The following is a 20965-nucleotide window of genomic DNA, read 5'->3' on the forward strand; positions in this document are numbered from 1 at the left end:
AGAAAGTCAGGAAGCCAAACTAAAGACCTGGATGTGAGCAAGGCTGCAGGTAGCGCTGCTCTGAATTCATAAAACAGCTCCTGATAGGAGAGAGTTGGTTTTGTGGTACAAGTTGGATTTGCTGGTCAGTCACTTTTCTCAGCTACCCCCCTTACTGCTCAGTGGGGGAAAAAAGAAAAAAAAACAGTCGATTCTGAAATAACCGAGCTTATGTGCCAGAGAAACAATCAGGTAGACGAGAAACAAGAGTGGCTATAGCATGTCGAGACCTCCGTTACTAATTTTACTTTGGATGGGTTTTCTTTTCCTAGCATTTTCTGGTATATCTGTTTCTGGCATACCAAGCAACACATCATAGAGTACTGGGGTTGATTTCCTTTCTCCCGCATTGCCGTAGTAGCACCCAGTATTGGGAAAGCTGATTTAAGGACTACCTATTAGAAATGTTTATGTCAGTGCACATCATATTGCTTAGACTATCCCGTGCTTCTGCTACTGACACTGTCTCCTGTTTTTATTACAAATCCCTAATGAGTCCCATACATGAAAAGCCATCACTGTAGGTGATTAGTTTGACATTTAAAAGTTTTCCTAGATTATGTTTTGGAAACATACTTAGTAAAGAGATGTTGTCATGATTCACAACTGTTATGAAAGGAATCCACAAGAGTCTGTGAGATAAAACTGATAAGAGTTTCCTGCTCTGGGAGAAACATGATTAACTCTCAAAGCTATTAAAATCCATTTTCATGCCTTTTGTTAATTTCCCAGGCAATTTTAAGTCTCACTGCTTTTTAGTGTACTTTTTTTATACACACAATGAATTATTTTGTCATAATATATAAAAGAAAGTAGTTTCCTCGATTTGAAGAAGTGCATGTACTTTCAAATTATGAAAAGACTTTTATCCACCCTCTTGTTGGATTCTAAGTGGAAAAAATTACATATATTAAAGAAATTTCATGTTCGTGAAGCTTTGGTTATTAACACAAGACCATGTAACCATGGAGTCTAGTAGCTCTAGTATAAAACAGCTTATGAGCTTTTCTTTGAAAAGGATAATAAGTTTGATGAAAGTCCACGTATTCTATGTATATGTAAATATTAGTTATGGGTCGCAACGTTTTGAAAGACAACTTTGTAGATAGTTAAATGGTTGCGAATTTAAAACATTAATAAAGTGATCTTCTGTTAACTTTCTCTTAATATGAAATGCATGAAGAAAAGCTAGCTTATTCAGGTCAGCTGGAAAGCCCAGCTGTTTTTACTATATAGTGTTGAGACTAAAAATAGCCAGATTCATCTACTTTAAAATTTTTATGCTAGTAATAATAAATAAGTTTATTGTTTAAAATAACATACAAGGGACTTCCCTGGTGGCGCAGTGGTTAAGAATCCACCTGCCAATGCAGGGGACATGGGTTCAAGCCCTGGTCCGGGAAGATCCCACATGCCGCGGGGCAACTAAGCCCATGCGCCACAACTACTGAGCCTGCGCTCTAGAGCCCGTGAGCCACAACTACTGAGCCCATGTGCCACAACTACTGAAGCCCGTGAGCCTAGAACCTGTGCTCCACAACAAGGGAAGCCACCACAATGAGAAGCCCGCACACCACAATGAAGAGTAGCCCCTGCTCACTGCAACTAGAGAAAGCCCAAGCGCAGCAACGAAGACCCAAGGCAGCCAAAAGATAATAATCATAATAATAAATAAATAAATAAAAAATTTTAAAATAAATAAAATAACATACAAAGATCCCATTCTCTAGAGAAACTACTATTATCAACATATTTATTATTTATGTTCTATCAACATAGAACATATGTTCTATTTCACACCTATTTCCGTCAATTCATATTTTTTTAAAGAGCCTCCAATGAGCCGATGGTGGAGCCAGTGACCTCTTGTGAACACGGTGCAGCTTGACCCAGACTCTGGTCTGAATGGATCACCGTCACACCTACATGAGGCATTAACAGAAGAAATTTCATAAAAACGTATTATTTGGGAGTAGATTCCCCAGAGGTTTGCTCTGGTTGCTGCTTATCTCTAAATTTCGTGTCTGATGGTTTCTGGGTTTGTAAGGGTTACATTCCTGAATGTGCTGAGTCATGTGTGTGTTGGAGCAGCACATGTGAATCTAACAGAATAAAGTATAAAATATATACACTGTCGAATAGTTTGCATGATGTCCGTCAAAGGTTTCCTTGGTAAATATGACTGTGTCCCACAATACGCACAGGTAGAATTTCTCAGTGAACTCATGTGGCTTCTTTAATGAAAGTATAAAGTCTGATAACCCCATACCTTATGCCCGACCTTTTGATAACTGTAAAGGTGCCCCTTTTTGGGTGCCCCTCTCCAAAACTAGAAACCACCACTTAAAAAGGTTTCCTTCAGTTAGCGTAAAATACGCCAAGATGAGAAACCAGATGACATGATGCCTTGCATGCTGTCACAGGTCAGATTCCCTGGGGAGCAGCCTCCAGAAGTTCAGTGGGGGTGCTTTCAGAACCTTCTCCTGTGCTGGGGAGTGAAGGCAGAAGGGGGAGAAGTTGAATGAAATCATGACAAGGGCCTCAGCCGGTCCTATAGGGAGCTCTTGAGCTGGGTTAGCCCTTCAGCATTTTCCTAACTAGCGGTGAGGGGCCTGGGCCTTTATACCTTTATGCATTAATCAGTCACTGCATGTGGGATGAACGGAAAAGAATGTGTGACCTTGGGAGAGGTGGCTCTCTTCACCTGGAGGACAAGGCCCCAAGGTGCTCAGCTGAGAGCTGCCTGCTCCCAGCGCCCGGCAGCTGGGGGAGTGAGCGCTTCAGCAGACCCCAGTGTCCGCTACTCGTGCTGATGTCTGTTGGTGAGATGTACACTTGAGAATGAGTGTCTGTGTAGCTTGAGTGTGTGTTAGACATAGCTCTCTGAACCAGATACCTATGCCAGCATAGCAGCTATAAGAATGGAAAGAGTCAAGCAATCACTTTTAGAGGAATTCTGCTTCCCTTTTAAAAATCAGTTAGGGACCATCCATTCCCAAGAGCCTTCTCAAATGAATTTTTTAAATTTATGTATTTATTTTGGCTGCACAGGACAGCATGCAAGATCCTAGTCCCCCAACCAGGGATCCAACCCACGCCCCCTGCAGTGGAAGCGCGGAGTCTGGACCTCTGAACCGCCAGGGAAGTCCCCCCAAGAGCCTTCTCAGATCTCACTCTTCCTCCCAGCTCCCTTCCCTGTTAGATGCTCCTCTCTGGCACTCTCGTCAATGCTTTGTATTTCTCACTATTAATGTTTACAATATAACTGTGTGTGTGTGTGTGTGTGTGTGTGTGTGTGTGTCTAAGTGTCTAACTCTCCCACCTAAGCATAAGGTCTTGAATGCCCTGTGCTATTGATCTGTGTGTTCCAGAACCTGGTTCAGCCGCAGCAGATTCTCAGTAAATGTTGGTTGAATAAACAGCCTCAGCTCTGACTCCCCCAGATAGTGGACGGCTGTGTTTGGTGACACATGTTAAATTGTGTCTCTGGTAAAGGAGATGGAAAGTTGGCTGGCGGCAGATTCTCCTGTTAAAACCAGCCACCTTTTGTGACAGTTTTATCTCCAACTTCATCTACCCCAGGAGCAAGGGAGGATGGCTTTTGGCTTTGTTTTTTATCTGCTTATGGATAATGAATAGCTAAGTACCAGCAGATTTCCAAATGTTATGTAGCCTATCTGTGAATACCACATTCTTTGTACATTTGAATTTTTTCTCTTTCCAGATACTTTTATCAATACAGATGTTATTCCTGTCTCCCTTAATTAACATTTTCTAAAGATATTTAATCAGTACTCTAAATGTAATTCAGCAAATGACTTCACACAATTAGGTTGTCAAAGTAACTTGTGTCTAAAGGGAAATACTTTTTAAAAAAATTGTCAGTAGTAAGAATGGTAAAGAGTTTTAACTTTCATCCTGTTGGTATTGTTTGAAATGCAATCAATGGACTTAATATCAGCAAATGTCAATATTTTATTTACAATAGTTCTTAGAATTTTGTTTTTGTTAATTAATATTTATTTACATAAAAGGTAGATTTCATGAAACAAAATCATTTTGACTTAAGGAAAATTTGTTTAATATAGACGTAAAGTAAAAGGAAGCTGTGATTTAAGAATTACAAATTTCATAATTGGTCAGTCTAGCATTATTGCAACCCTGTTGTGAAAAGTCAGTGCCTTTGAATGAGATTAATTGCTTCTAGAGAACACGGTTTTTCTAGCCTGTGTCTTATTGTTTAAAGAAAAACAATGTTTTGTGAACTGGAATTTATACTGTTCATGAAGGCCTGAAGGGGCCCTTGGCTCTCCTGGTTTTCTATCTTTCTTTTATCTGGATTTCAGGAAAGTCACTTTCTTCTGTTGAGATTTAAGTCTCCTCATCATCAACATTATTTTTGTCTTCCCCTCCCAGTGATTCCCAAAATTCGTTTCTTAAATTGTCTTGAAATAGTCTGAATGTGAGGCCGTGGTTGAATGCATTGTTACTGATTAAATTTTAGTGGAAAAAGGTATATTTCTAAACTATATATTTTAGGGCAACAATGACTTATAAATGATTTTGAAATTTGAGACCTTGAGCATTTGAAATTCAGAGTTGTTTGCAGTTTAGCAGATTTGTTTAGTGGCTATGGAATATCTCTGTGTTGTGATGAAGAGAGTTATAGAGAAAAAGACTGACTTAATTGGCATCCCAACAGCAATTCCCTTGGGACTTCCTGCCTTAGATTAAATATAAACTGCGGCAACCATTTGGTGCAGGCAGAAATACTGAGAAAAACTCATTAGATGTGCTTGAGACAGCTGTCATCGAAGGTTTGGTGTGGTTCTTGCATTGTTTTACTGCCCTGTCATTCTGTTGGCTGAATCACTGCAACTGAATTAGCCATCATTTATGATTGATGTAGCATGACTCTAAGCACTAAGCTATAAAGAGTCTGTCTTTATTTAAAGGACAAAAGAACAAAAGTATGAAGTATTATTAATGCTTTCCATAACATTTAATAAAGTTATAATTGTGAGGTTGCTAATGATATTCTTAGTATAGGATGGTTTAAAAATGAGGTGGGGGCTTCCCTGGTGGCGCAGTGGTTGAGAATCTGCCTGCCAATGCAGGGGACACGGGTTCGAGCCCTGGTCTGGGAAGATCCCACATGCCGCGGAGCAACTAGGCCCGTGAGCCACAACTACTGATCCTGCGCGTCTGGAGCCTGTGCTCCGCAACAAGAGAGGCCAAGACAGTGAGAGGCCCGCGCACCGCGATGAAGAGTGGCCCCCGCTCGCCGCAACTAGAGAAAGCCCTCACACAGAAACGAAGACCCAACACAGCAAAAATAAATAAATAAATTAATTAAAAAAAAAAAAAAATGAGGTGGAACTGAATTTCTAGACACTGGTTTATTAGGTATGTATATGAAAAGCTTAAGGAAAATGTATAAAAGACTAGAAATAAAGTATATAACTCCCAATGCAGTCAATGAAGGGAAAAAGTTTATAAAGAAATTTATATTAATACAGTGTAAAGAGAAAAGGAGAAGGGACAAGCAAGGTGACTAGAATGTTCAAAATTAAGATGTGGAAGTAGTAACAATTAATAAAGACAAAATATGGATTCTTAGAGTGAATTTTTAAACTCCGTCAAGCCAGATGTTCATTTTTAAGAAACCCACTTAAAATGTAATGACAGGTAATTTTCGGAAATACACTGAGGATGAGAATGGAGAAAATAATACATGGAAATCATAAATGTATATGCAGTTTCTCCAAAACCATTTGACAGTCTTTGAAAAGGCTAGAAGGAGCCTGGAAAGAGATGAAGAGACTGCACCTGAGTAGTTTGGTGTCATGTGTAGTTTGTGACCAAAACTCATACAGCAAAATATGATTCATTTTTTGGAAAGGAGACAACTTCAGAACTCAGAAAAAATGTCACCAAGAAAGAACAGCCAAATTAAATGGGACTTTTCTAGAATCTTTTATAAAACTGTACTCAGTTGGAATCCCACTTCTATTTCACAAGTACAAATTACCTCTGTGCTTTAAAATAATTGTTCTGAGAAAGAGGTGTTTCACATCCGGTGTGCTGCCAAGTTCTTAAACATACTGGATGTTGTAGACACACACAGCCATTGTGATGAATTTACAAATGCAGAGAGCCCGACTGACAGACAGCTGGTTTACCAAAACAAACCTGCTGATAGAAAGTGGATGGGCATTTCTGGAGAGCTGGAATCTAATTCCTCCAAGTCTAAAAACTCCATGCTGCTAGTAAGTAAAACCCTAAAAATAGCCTACTATGTAATAAGACAAAAGAAACTATATCATTGTTACTTTTTTATTAATCATAAATATTATCTTTTAAATTAGTCTTATATTACATTCTTAATTCTTACATCTCTGTATTTTAAACATACATAATACTATACCCTAAAATTGTAATTATCCAATAAAGAATTAAAAATGAGTTAAACAAATAAAAGCATAATGACAAGTTTTTGCTTCTGGCCATGATGTGTAACTGATACTGGACTAACCCTCCTGCCGTAAACAGCTAGAAAACTATCCAAAGTAGACAAAGCATCTGTTTGCAGATATTGGTCTGCAGGTATCATACGACTGTGACGTGTGAGAGAGATGTCATATGATTGCCCCAGCTTTCTGCCTGGAGGAATTTTCTGAACTCTGGCACAAGAAGGAGGAACCCCCAGAATATTACAGTCTCACTGAACTAAGGCTCCAAAGATTGGAATTCAGGAAGACTGAAGCCACTGGAATTTGCAGGCACAGTGCCCAAAGGGGGAACCACCCACTAAGAGTCCCAGAAATCTCCTTGGCATCCCCCTGCATCTTAGGCTGACTGTTGAGCGGTGCATGCACAGGATGAGGCTCCATGATTCAAGCTGAGAACAACCACCAGCGACTTGCAAGCTGTTAACTGCCAGACGTTTATCAAGTCTGGGAGACTTTCACATTCTAGCCATGAAAGTAGAAAGGCCTTGTGAACACCCAGGGTATTCAGCAGAGACCCCAGAAAGGCCATCCATGCCTCTGCAGGAGGGCTGTAGACCTTCCCCAACAAAGTTTGAAAGTAAACCTTAGATGGATCCAGCTGATCCACCAAATTAACTGCCTCAAAACATTTTAAAGAAAGACCAAAAAAAAAAAAAAACCCAGATAGCATTAAAAATGTTCAAAATCCAATAAAAAAAATTCCTCAATATGTAAAGAAGCAGGAAAATGTGACTTATAACCAGGAGAAAAACTAGTCAATAAAACAGATCTAGAAATTACAGGTAGTAGAATTAGCAGACATAGACTTTTTGAAAGCAATTATAAAAATAATTTTTAAAGGATTTTAGGAAATGTTAAAGAATTATAAATGAACAAAGAAATAGGAAACATAAAAATAACCAAATATTCTTCTGGAGGTGAAAAATAAACTATCTGAATCGAAAAATTTTCTGCATGTGTTTAATAGCAGTTTAGATACTATAAAAGAAAATACCTGAATTTGAAGACAGCAAGTTGAAACTAAGCCACAGAAAAAAACTGAAACAAAAATGAACACAGTCTCACTGAACTGTAGAACAATACTAAGTGATCTAACATTATGTATTTGAAGTCCTAGGGTAGGGGTGAGGGGACACAAAAATCATACGAGGAAAAAAACAGTCAAAAATGTTACAAATTTGGTAAAATAGACAAACCTGCAGATTCAAGAAGCTCAACAAATCTGAAAGAGGCTACTACAGCAAAGCCCATTATAATCAATTCGTAGAAGACCAAAGATAATAAGAAAAATTTAAAAGCAGCCAGGTAAGAAAACACATTACATTGTACATAGGGAGAAAAACATGAATGACTTCTCATCTGAAACAATTCAAGTCAGAAGACAGTGGAAAGGCACCTTTTTTTTTTTTTTTTAAAGCTTTTATTGGAGTATGGTTGCTTTACAGTGTTGTGTTAGCCTCCACTGCACAGCAAAATGAATCAGCCATACACATACAGATATCCCCTCCCTTTTGGACTTCCCTCCCATTTAGGTAGAGTTCCCTGTGCTATACAGCATGTTCCCATCAGTTGGCAAGACACCTTCTTATGAAGCCTTCCTTGACTGCCATATTTAAAACTGCAGTCCCTCCCCACACATCCTGCCTCCCTTACCCAGACCTGTTCATGTTCTGTACGGCATTTAGCATTTTATAATAGACTACGTTACTCCATATTTATGGGCGTGTGTCCTCCACTAGGGTGTAACTTTTCCCCCTTGATTTATTCACTGATTTATCTTTAGCATCTAGGAAAATGTCGTGCACATAATAGCTGCTTAGCAGCTATTTATTGAATGAATAAATGAAGGAATAGCAGTTGTTGGTAAGTGCATTCGTCAGGGTTCTCCAGAGAAACAGAACCAATGGAATATATGTATATATAATATAGAGAGAGAGAGAGAAACTTGTTTAAAGGAATTGGCTAACATGATTGTAGGGGCTTGACACTTCCAAAATCTACAGGGTAGGCTGACAGGCTGGAAACCTAGGGAGGAGTTTCAGCTTGAGTCCAAAGGCCATCTGTTGGCAGAATTCCTTCTGGCCAGGGGAGGTTAGTCTTTTTCTATGAAGGCCTTCAACTGATTGGTTGAGATTGACCCACATTATGGAGAGTAGTCAGCTTTACTCAAAGTCCACCAATTTAAACGTTAACCTCATCCAAAAAAACACCTTCACAGAAACATCTAGAATAAACCAAATATATAGGTCCTGTGGCCTAGCCAAGATGACACATAAAATTCACCTTCAGAGTAGGATGTGGAAAACAGGACAGCCGATATGTGAGTGTAAGTCAATACAACCAGTTAGGAAAATAATTTGGCAACATCTAGTAAAGTTGAGTGTGTGCATATCATACCACTGAGCAGTTTTACTTGTGGTTATGTACCCCGGGAAACAGGTATATGAGGCCACGATAAACATGTTCAGGAATTTTTTAAAGTATTGCTTGTAATAAGGACAAAAACCACAAAGGACGAAAATGGAAATAATCTAATTATGTGGTAGGAAAATGGATCAATTAGTTGTGATGTATTCCTAGATTGGAATATTTTACAGCAGTTAAAATAAGTGAAGCAAATATACATGTATCAACATGGATTAATTTTTTAAATTATATTGAATGAAAAAAGTTGCAAAAGGATGTATATAGTCTGATACTACTTATATCAATTTTGACAACTCAAAACCATAATGTATTATTTGTTGCATTCATTTTTTATCAAGATTCTTTTTGCTACCTAAGATTCTCCCGTTAAATATTTTAAAAGAAATCCACTGAAGCACAGGTCTTTTATCTCTGCTGCCTTGTGATATATAGGGGACTAAAGATACGCATTAAAAGTTGTTTAGGGCTTCCCTGGTGGCGCAGTGGTTAAAAGTCCGCCTGCCAATGCAGGGGACACGGGATCGTGCCCCGGTCCGGGAAGATCCCACATGCCGCAGAGCGGCTAGGCCCGTGAGCCACAACTACTGAGCCTGCGCGTCTGGAGCCTGTGCTCCGCAACAAGACAGGCCACGATAGTGAGAGGCCCGCGCACCGCGATGAAGAGTGGCCCCCGCTCGCCGCAACTGGAGAAAGCCCTCGCACAGAAACGAAGACCCAACACAGCCATAAATAAATAAATGAATGAATGAATGAATGAGTGAATAAATAAATAAGTTGTTTAGTTCAGTAGAAACTTGCTAATGTGACCAGTATGAACCACAGATGAACGTTTGTGCATCTGTGCCCATTTTGCTAATTCTTACTCATTTAGAACAGCTTTTAAAATGTGTAACCTGTGACAAGATTTCAAATTCAGGGACATTATATTCAAAATGACAGATTGCGTGTATTTTTCAGTTAAAGAATAGACTTTATTTTCTTTAACTTTTAAAAAATTTAAGTGTAATTGACATAGACTATTGTGTTAGTTTCAGGTGTACAACATAGTGATCCAACAAATACGTTACAAACGATCACTGTGACAAGTCCAGTAACCATCTGTCACCATACAAAATTATTACAGTATTATTGACTATAAAGAATAGACTTTAAATAAAAGTCACACTGAGTCATGGCATTCAGTTATATATAAATATTTTCAACTTAAATATTTCACTGTGTTTTGTTAAAATAAACTGTGATTAACAGTGAAATAAGTTAAAAAATTGATGTTCACCTTTTCTTCTGATAACTTTCATATCCAATCCAACTGTTTGGGGTAAAGATACTGCATTTGCGGTGAACCTTTATTTTTTAATTAATATTTAACAGTGTTCTCACAAAAAATATATTCTAATCAGCCCCGTGTGCTATTTTTGTTCCCTTCATAGTTATCTGACGACGGTCGCTACGTCTTGTTGTCGATAAGGGAGGGGTGTGATCCCGTAAACCGACTCTGGTATTGTGACCTCCAGCGGGAACCCAGTGGCATCACCGGTAAGCTGTCTTTCAAACACGGATGGTTACTCCAGGAAGCTCCATTAAAAAGCGATTACGTTGGTCTTCTAATTGATTTCCCAAGAAACCTTCTTCCATTTAACCACGTCATCTCAGTTCATATGGTTTTTTTCTTTCAATATTATTCCTTAAAATGAAAAGAAATTGAATGAAGCTCTTTGTTGGCTTTAGCATTTTCTCTGTAGATTGAGGCTAACCATATTTTCTGCATGCTTATGAGTGTGAAAGTTTCCCGTCCACATTGCACATGAAGAGTTTGGGGGAAACTGGCCCTTTGGTCTGTAAAGCATTATGACTCTCTAGATGTAATGGTGCAAACTGTCACAGGAAAGAGATAGGACACCAGTGACAATTTATTGGGTTAAAAGATGATCACAGGACAACTGCTCAGTACTGAACACACATACAGTGTCAGCCTGATTTTGCTTGCTGAAACCATATGTATCAAGATAGTAAGCATAGGACCAGCCAGTTACAAGTTCTAGATGTGGCTCATTTTAAATGTTGTTTTCTTCCAACATTTATTATCATACTAGCACCATCATCAAGCATTAAAGCTTTTCAGCTGCACTACTTACTATGCTGAAAATTCTCAGACCCAAACACTCTATCAGGGATACACTAGCACCCGGACGAGGATACAATTACACCATGTTCTGGTTAATGTAAAATAAATATATTTTAGAGATAGTTGACACAAATTTTCAAAATATACAATATTGAGTACATTTCTAATTGTTGATTAGATTACCTCATTATTAGTATCTAATCTATATTATGATCAGAAAATATATACCTTTTTTTTATTATTGATAGGACACTGCATCATTTTTAAACTTCTCTGAGCAAGGTCTGTATCCTAACATTCTTAGCTGTTACAGAGCACCATTCACACATACAGCAGGATGAAGTCATCTCTCTTCTAATATTAAATATATATCCATTGAACAAAGCTACATTTTTTCTTTCTGTTTGGAAAAAAAAAAAGATACACCCATTTTGATCTCAAGAAAATTGCATCCACCGCATCAGTTTTCACATTCTCTGACAGGAGCACACCACCGCCCAAGAATCGCTCACTTGAGTTGCAAGTCTAGGTCTGCATAGAGCTGAGCATGGAAGGTCAAATCTGAAAGAAGCCAACAGCAGTTACTGTGCTGCCGTCCTGCCCAGTGTTCCTCTGTGGGTCTAGGATGGTGGAAGGGACTTGGCCTTTCTCCAGTTTATTAAAAATTTCAGTTACAGTGTTCTCCCTCCAGAGAGTGCTGCTTTCGTTTTGTATTTATTAACTTCATTATATCTTTAAATTATTAGGTAGGCTAGTTTTTAAAAGGTACACAAATTGTCTTCTCTGCAGCAGGAGTAAATTAAGCAGTTTCATCCACATATTCATATACCGAACTGCAATTGCTCCGTCCACTTTAATAATAGATGGTAATACTTTGAATGAGACTTAGCAAGTGCTGGCGCCTCTGTTTTCTCCCTGACCTCTTGGCCCTTACCTTTTTTTTTTTTTTTTCACTATCTCTCCCCCCACCACTTTTTCAGCACTCATGAGGAATTAGAGAAGAGGGTGTGATACCCAGAGATTGGGATTCCAGAAGGAAGGCAGTACAGAGGTGCACAGGTGTACTAGAGGTGCATGAGGGAGAAACAGGGAAGCATCTAAGAAGTCCTAGTGGCCGGGGAGGAGTCAAGATGGCGGGATAGGAGGACGCAGAATCCGCCCCTCCTCACAAGTACATCAAGAAACCCACTGGCTAGGATGCATTCAGATTGGAAGGCATTATTTACCACATAAGCCAGGTCCTGGCCTCCCTTCCCGACTTGATCTTTCCTTAGCTTATGTGACCATTGTCTTCTCTGTTTCCTAGATGGTTTTGTGTAGCTTAGGTGAAGAGCCCAGCACAGAGTAAGCACTCAGTAAACGTTAGCAATTATTCTTGTCCAAATTGTTCTCTTTTTCTCTCTTTCTTTAAAAATTCTTACAGAAGAACTTTAAGATTATTTTGCCATGATCTGAAAAAAATCCAGCTGTGTTTGACTAGAGCTATGTGTAAATCTATAAATTTATTTGGGACTGTATCTCTGAGTTGCGTAGGAGCTACATCTTTCTTACTAAAGGTATTTCTAGGTGTTTTATGTTTGTGAAATATTGATGGTTTGTGACTGTATCTTCACTGTTTAACCAGAGAAGCAGAACCAGTAGGATATATATAGTAAGAGATTTATTGCAAGGAATTGGCTTACACGATTATGGGTCTGGCTAGATAAGTCTGAAACCGGTAGGGCAGGCTATCAGGAAGGGCAGGCTGCCGTCCACAAGTTGAATTTCTTCTTATTCATCGAAGCCTCAGCTCTGCGGGAAGGCTCAGGCCTACCTAGATTATCAAGGATAATCTCCTTTAGTTAAAGTCAACTGATTATGGTCTTTAATCATATCTATAAAATACCTTCACAGTAACACCTAGATTAATGTTTGATCGATTAACTCAGGACATCAGCCTAGACAAGTTGAAGTAGCAAAAAGACCATCCCAGTGAGCTCGTGGAAAACCACATGGAAGACAATAGAGCAAATAAGTCTTATGACACTAACCTGATGTCATTTTATAAGAAGGTTACTAAACTGACCAATATGTGGAATTCATTGTGTCATTCAGAAAAATACATAATATACTGTTGACAAGAAAGCAGAATTTAAGTGAGTAAGATAGGTGAATTTAAGCTGTTGAGTTGCACACAGATGGGTTAGATCAGTTTGGAGATTGTTCCCAGTGATAGCTGCTAAATTCTGGGTGTAACGCTGGGCCTGTAATCTTTTTTAAATTATTGCTTTATTAGTATTAAACTTGTGGGTAACATAAACCTCAGAGGAGCTCTTCTTTTGAACGGTGGTCGTGGGATTCTGAGAGCTCTCAACAGTTGCAATGATTGACCAGTACTAAGAAGAGGAACCGGAAATCAGTTCCCATCCTTGTGTTCAAAAGTCAATTGTGTAGGTCAAGATTAGAGAGGTCTTTGGTTTTTTTGTTTTTTTAATTGATTGCTGCTTCGTTATGAGTTAATAATATGATTATAACTGATTAAAAAAACAAGTACTGTGTGTGAGTTTAACTGCTGGAGACACTAAGTATATTTGGTTTATAACAGGGGAGACATAGCAGATGGATATCATAATCATTAAAATTTTTTAGATAGTTCTTATTAATTACAGTTGAGTATATTGAGACAGTAACCTTAAGACTTTCAAATCAGATGTGAATTTTAATCTCAGCTCTACCTCTAAATAATTTGTGACCTTGGGAAAGTTATCCTTTTCTCTTAATATTTCCACAACTACAAATGAGGCAGTGATACCTACTTCATGAGGAATTCTGAGGAATAATGAAAATGCATAGAAAAGGGCCTAGCAGGGTTCCTGGCATACGGTGGGCTCTCAAGTATACCTTCTTTATCCTTTTGTTTTTTGACTGAAAGGGGAATATTTGGAATTACTACACAATGGTTTTAGGTAGTGGATTAAAATAGATTGAAGATGCCCTAAAAATAATTTATCTTCAGTATCGAAGCTGCTCCAAACACAGATCTTGATTTTGACTTGTTCTCTGTAAAACCCGATTCATAATCAGAAAAGAGGCCTTACATCAAAGAAAACATGAAGAGGTGTGCCTCTCATGGGAGATATGTTTAATTTTGCAGGTTGATAACTGAAAATTCCAGGGGGCATATGCCCAGTTGGTGACTATGACTGCCACCTAGGATCTTTTTCTTGCTGTTTCCATACTGCTTCCCCATTTTTGTTACCCTGTTTAAACTAAGGAGAAGAACAATTAACATTTAAGTTAAATGCTAAATACGCTAGTTAACTGAAATATTAGGTGAGTTAAACCTGAATAGCTGGTGACTGAAAACTAAATCCAGTGTTATAAAATCGTTAATGTTATATTGCTGAAATTGATATCCCTTTTGATAACCTCAGGTCTTTCTTTTATAATTTTAATCATTTTTACCTTAAAGTCAGGGAGATTTATCAGTATTTTACTGTACATTAATTTTTTATTTATTAGGGCACCACTAAATTGCCTGTCTGGAGAGCTAAATAATTTCACTGAAGCTCTTTTATAACATTTCCATCATCTTTGTCTCCCAGGAAACCTTTCTGCCTGTGTGCAGTTTGAAGTAAGAAACACAAAAAAGTGGCCAATGGCTACTTAATATCATAGAAAAAGATAAAAGGAAAACAAATGCTGGAGAGGGTGTGGAGAAAAGGGAACCCTCTTGCACTGTTGGTGGGAATGTAAATTGATACAGCCACTATGGAGAACAGTATGGAGGTTCCTTAAAAAACTAAAAATAGAATTACCATGTGACCCAGCAATCCCACTACTGGGCATATACCCAGAGAAAACCATAATTCAAAAAGACACATGCACCCCAATGTTCATTGCAGCACTATTTACAATAGCCAGGTCATGGAAGCAACCTAAAGGTCCATCGACAGACGAATGGTTAAAGATGTGGTACATATATATAATGGAATATTACTCAGCCATAAAAAGAAACGAAATTGGGTCATTTGTAGAGACGTGGATGGATCTAGAGACTGTCATACAGAGTGAAGTAATTCAGAAAGAGAAAAACAAATATCGTATATTAACACATATGTGGAACCTAGAAAAATGGTACAGATGAACCAGTCTGCAGGGCAGAAATAGAGACACAGATGTAGAGAACAAACATAAGGACACCAAGGGGGGAAAGTGGCTGGGGGGTGGGGGTGGGGGTGGTGGGATGAACTGGGAAATTGGGACTGACATATATACACTAATATTTATAAAATAGATAACTAATAAGAACCTGCTGTATAAAAAATAATTAAAATAAAATTCAAAAATTCAAAGAAAAAAAAATACAGAATGGAAAAAAATCTTAGAATGTTGAGAATTAAAAGTGTTCTCTCTGATTATGATTTACATTCGTCATGTCAATTTGATTTTCTGTTCAAGGACTAACTGACCTTCTTACTACGTGCTGCTCTGTAAGCTTAATCTCTCTCCTGTTACCCTTTGCCTCTCTTCGGAGAACCTCATTTCTGCCATTTACATTTGCAGTATTTTTACTTAGTAGTAACACGGACACATTTCTTGCAAACAATGGGCCGTAGCCTTTCCGCAGGAACTGCAGTTCCTGTAGCTGCTCCTGTCCTTACCTGTCTGAACAGGTAACTCCCCTGACTCACTTCACTCGCCACTGTATGGAAATGGCACTAGGCCCATCATCTGGGCATTAGAAGTCTGCATAATTTTCCACGTGTTCAAAACGGCTAAGCAGGCCCCCTCCAAAGAATATCGCACCCTCTTTTGCGCTGGCTGCCAGAGACGTGTTCCAAGTCACTATCAGCTTTCTCTGGGAGAAGAGGAACTTCTGCCCTAGAAGTTACCATGCTTCCTCATGCTTTTGGTTGATACTTTTCCCTCTGTAGTTGGCCCTTCTTCCCCTTTCCCCTATTCTGATTTCTTTTTCTCTCCATATAAAAACACTGTGTGTGAGTATTTTTGAGCTGCCTGAGATCGGGGATCTCGACTGTCTTGCTCTTCTTGGAGTCCCCAGCACCTAGAGCAGTGCCTGATGACAACAAAGATTCTCTCCTTGACCAGACTTTAGTCAGGCTCCTCTGAGCCTCTTCTCAATTAGGTCTCAGCCTTAGTTCCTTGCCCCCCACCCTCCCTGCTTGGCCTGCATATCCCAGTCGTTGTGAGAATCCTGCTAAGTCTGTTTAAAGACAGTCCCTTACCCCTGATATCTGATCAGATTCCTCATTCCCCTGTCCATTCCCCACATGCTTGACCTGCCTTCAACAGGAATCCCCCTACCCTGATATCTTCTCTTAGTAACTTTTGATCACCAATCCCCTCATTCTGCACATTGGCTGTAAATCTCCATCTGTCTTTTCTGTATTTGAGTTCAGCCTGACCTCTGTCCCTAATTGCAGTAGTCTTGACACCTATCACAATAGTCCTGAATAGTCTTCTTTACCTTTTTACCAGTGTCAGAGTAACTTTTCTTTAACACAGACTCATAGTAAGTGAGCACCAGCTTGTCTCCAGCAACTTCCCTTGCCCCTTTAGGGATCCCGTGCTCAGGGGGCCCTGCTTGAGAAGCCATCCTCCATCTGTAACTGTTAATTTACTTGTATTTTGAATCTTTACCCTTCTGGCTTCCAAGCTGTTTTAAATTAAATTTTTGTCCTTTATTTAACCCTGAGAACGATCAAAAAGTACAGGCCATGTTTCTCCAGTCCTGTGTATTATATGAGCAGAAGATTTCTGCTTCTCTTATTTAAAATTGAAAGTAAAAAGGTATCAAGGTATCACTTAGGACACCGGGGAGGCATGACATTTTATTCGTTCTGCAATGGAAAAGACAGCTGTGTCTTGACTCCTGTGATTCTTAATGTGATTCATGCATGCAGATTAGTTGAAATTAATCATCCTGAATCTTGCAAGAAAATGATTTTGTCTGGATTTTCTTAGTTATATTTTCTGTACCTTTCTAAATCAAGACTACTATTTCTTTTGAGATATATATATATATATATATACATACACACACACACACATACACACTTTGTTTCCTAAATTTGTTATAAATATTTTGAATACATAAAGTTGCTTCATGTAGACTAAATTTAGAATAACTTTTCACGTATTTTTTACGTTACAGTTAAATACCAGGCCTCAGAGTTGTCTGTTTTCACTCCAGTATGAGGGCTTCTAAAATTTTTAATGGAAACTTAATTTAGGAACTTCCTGGCGGTCCAGTGGTTAACACTCCACACTTCTAATGCAGGGGGCGCGGGTCAGGGAACTGAGATCCCACATGCTACACAGCGCAGCCCAAAAATATATATATTAAATAAATAAATAAATAAATACCTTGAGGAAGAGCCACAATTTAAAAGTTTCTGAATTCCAAATCAATGCACCTAATAAAGTTTCATTTAAAAAAAAATGAAAAGAAAGAAAAGTTAATTTATACCCTAAAAATATAAAAGATGGTTTTCAACACTTACACATATTTAACTTAGTGTATTAATTTCTAACTATTCTTATTGGAAAAGTGGAAGACACTACTAACCTCTTTTAAATCTGGTTCCTTCTATTGTCTTTACATTATCAAGAAGTGTATGTAAGGTTCAGTCTGAAATGTAGGATTGTGTGAATGTTATATTTAGTCACGAAGCAGACATTAATTGGTGCCCCCTTCGTGCCAGGCGCTGTGTTGGGTGATGGCAGTGAAGACAGCCCATCCCCGCCGGGTGTGTGCTCCCCGCCGGCTGGACGGAGGCCATGACACGGCCAGTGCACAGCATCAGGTCTTATCAGTCGTGCTGTCATCAAGCATACATGCCCAGGCTCAGAGTTAGGACCTCTCTGGAGTTCGGAAACTCTAGACTCACTTCTCTCTGTTGTCCGTCTTCTTTTTTTTTTTTTTTTTTTTTAATATTTATTTATTTATTTGTGTTATTTATTTATTTGGCTGCGTCAGGTCTTAGTTGAGGCACATGGGTTTTTCGTTGCGGCATGCGGGATCTTTTGTTGCAGCACACGGGCTTCTCTCTAGTTGTGGCGCACAGGCTCAGTTGCCCCCGCAGCACGTGGGATCTTAGTTCCCTGACCAGGGATTGAACCTGCGTCCCCTGCATTGGTAGGCGGATTCTTAACCACTGGACCACCGGGAAAATCCCTCTGTTGTCTCTTTTGTTTGTTCTCTTTTCTTTTGGGTTCTTTCATTTTTCTGTGGAAGGTCAGATAACTTTATTCTCTATTTTATAGGATAGTCAGCAGCAAGAGACACTGACCATTTGGCCCTATTCTGAATTAATGTACAACTATATCAGAGGTTTTTAAATAGAATCCGTAGGAAGTAATTGTTAGGTGCAAAGAACTATAAGTGTCTAAAATCCTTGTTGTTGGTAACTTAACACCCTTCTTTTTCAGTGTAGCTATCCTTAAAACGGACCTGAAATGGTCTTTGCTCATGTCACAGCACTTATGAAGGGTTTAGGGGGAAAAGATGGGTGATGCTGACATACTGAATTTTGTAAGGAAATAGCAGTTTATCCTATACTTCACCCAGACTTTCACTAACCTGTCTCTCAGGTTTTTCCTTTTTTGCTGAATGTTTGATCATTTTCAGCACTCACCGTGTGTTCATTTTGATGCTTTCATGTCTTTAAAGAAAACTGGCTTTCTCCTGCATGAGAAATCAATCTACCCTACATGCTAACATAGAACTACAAAAGGAAGCTCAGTGTTTATCAGACACTTAAATTGTTCACTCAGCCATCTCTGGCAGGGCAAGGCAGATGACCTCTTGTTTCTAGGTAGCTGGGACAATTTTGACTCCCATGTTCATGCCTGGTGGGGCTGGACATCTTTTGGAGATGGAGAGGAAAGGAGGAGATAAACATTCAAGAAGCTTGAAACAGATGAGTTGTCTAAAGTTTAGCAAAGTCATCGGGGTGTTAAAAGTCAGACCAACAGGAGGAGGGCTTCCGTGAAAGGCAGGGAATTATTAGAAAACAAGTCTGTGTTTCAGAGTGGGAATGCCAACAACCCAAAAGAACTGGAACGTCGAAAGACAGTATAAAAATAAGAAGCAACACATGAATTTTGAAGTAAAATATGAAGTACTAGTGATAAAATTAATAATTTTACTAATTTTTAAGTTAGTGATTATAAAGGCTTTTTCTAGGAAAATGGCTATGTGCCCTGAGAGATGGAAACTAGATTTTATTAGTTCGCCGTTAGCAAACAGTGCTGTTCAGAAGCCACATTCCGTTTATTTTTGTCATTTGAAGAATGCTGGGGTTATTTGGGATGGTAGTAAGTATTGTTTATTTAGCATTTCCTGTGTGCCAGGTTCTGAGCTATGCGTGTAGATATTTCACTGTCTTCTTAAACAACCTCTGAGGAGCACATGTTATTCCAAGGAAACTGAGGCTGGTGAGGCCAATTAGCTTTCCTGATGCCATTGAAAGATTCAGACCCAGGTCAGTTGAATTCCACGCCCGTGCTCTAACCATCGCCATGTGGCAGTTGTGACAGAACGAAGGCATCAGGACAGAGAGGACAGCAGACTTCTGCTCTCCTCAGCCCTAGAGCACGAGCTGTGCGAGCTGTGCGTGCTCTGCATTAGTTACTGTTGTTAGAGGCCAGACCCTCTGTTTTGTCAAACGTAAGCGTACTTTTTTAGCTCCTATCACAAGAGAGCTTACAAAACGTTTTCTAAGCAATGTAGTTAATACCATTGATTTTCAAAGAAAGCAATACAAGTAACGACTTTGCTGTAGGGAAAGCTTCAGATGACTTATTTTAAGCTCGCCTTCACTCAGTAAACAAATCATTCCCCCACCAAGAAGCAGGTTTATAAAAAGTAATTTTAACTTGAATGTGGAGAAGTTTGGGAATCGAATTCTGTTGGCTTCAGAGGGAAGAATACCACTTACAGACAAAAAGACCTCAGAAAAAGTGGGCAAAAAGTGAGATGGTTGGAGAGTCTAGCCACATCTCTTTTTTTTTTTTTTAATTTTTATTTACTTATTTATTTATGTATGGCTGTGTTGGGTCTTTGTTTCTATGCGAGGGCTTTCTCTAGTTGCGGCAAGCGGGGGCCACTCTTCATCGCGGTGCGCGGGCCTCTCACTGTCGCGGCCTCTCTTGTTGCGGAGCACAGGCTCCAGACGCGCAGGCTCAGTAATTGTGGCTCACGGGCCTAGTTGCTCCGCGGCATGTGGGATCCTCCAAGACCAGGGCCCGAACCCGTGTCCCCTGCACTGGCAGGCAGATTCTCAACCACTGCGCCACCAGGGAAGCCCCCACATCTCTTTTTTTTAAAGTACCTTTCCTATTTCCCATTAAATCAACAGTGTTTTAACGTGTGAATAGCAAACCTGAATGAGCCCCATTGTTCAACTGGAATACCTTTTCTCTTAAATTATCTTGTGGCCAAAGCCTGAGGAGCAAGGGTTTCCGGAGAGCCAAAGGATTTCATGAGTCCTCATTTTAAACATGCTGCCCTGTGAGCCTGTACTTTGAACAGCTTTTCAGATTTTAATGGATTTGTAAAAATCCAGCCACATTCCTAAGTCTGCATGAATATATGACTTGTGTGTATTTATGACTAAAGTTAATGCTTCAGAAATTGGTGGCAGGTAATGACCACAAACTTTTTTATTGTTTTGGTGCTCTTTGGAGCTGGGTTATTTAAAACAAGTGCACCACATCTTCAGGCTCACCTGACTATACAGAGGTACCGAAGGAAATTTCTGCTGTGTTTTGCCTTTGGTGGATGTTTCAGTGACTTTTTTGCAGGCAGGGGGAGGTAGGGTCATAATAAATACCATTGCAATGGCTGAAGGACCTT

The 20965-nt window shown here is 39.2% G+C and overlaps 1 protein-coding gene across 2 annotated transcripts in view; it reads left to right on the forward strand.

Annotated features, from left to right (window-relative positions):
- LOC118905182 (prolyl endopeptidase) overlaps nt 1-20965 on the forward strand; it is a 138013-nt gene that overhangs the window by 42613 nt on the left and 74435 nt on the right. For both annotated transcript variants that reach the window (XM_036871667.1, XM_036871668.1), the window contains exon 7: nt 10409-10514. In XM_036871667.1, the coding sequence (XP_036727562.1) occupies nt 10409-10514 (106 nt within the window). The remainder of the gene's footprint in view (nt 1-10408; nt 10515-20965) is intronic.

Source organism: Balaenoptera musculus, chromosome 12 (assembly GCF_009873245.2).
Source record: "Balaenoptera musculus isolate JJ_BM4_2016_0621 chromosome 12, mBalMus1.pri.v3, whole genome shotgun sequence".
In the NCBI taxonomy this organism is placed as follows: domain Eukaryota; kingdom Metazoa; phylum Chordata; class Mammalia; order Artiodactyla; family Balaenopteridae; genus Balaenoptera; species Balaenoptera musculus.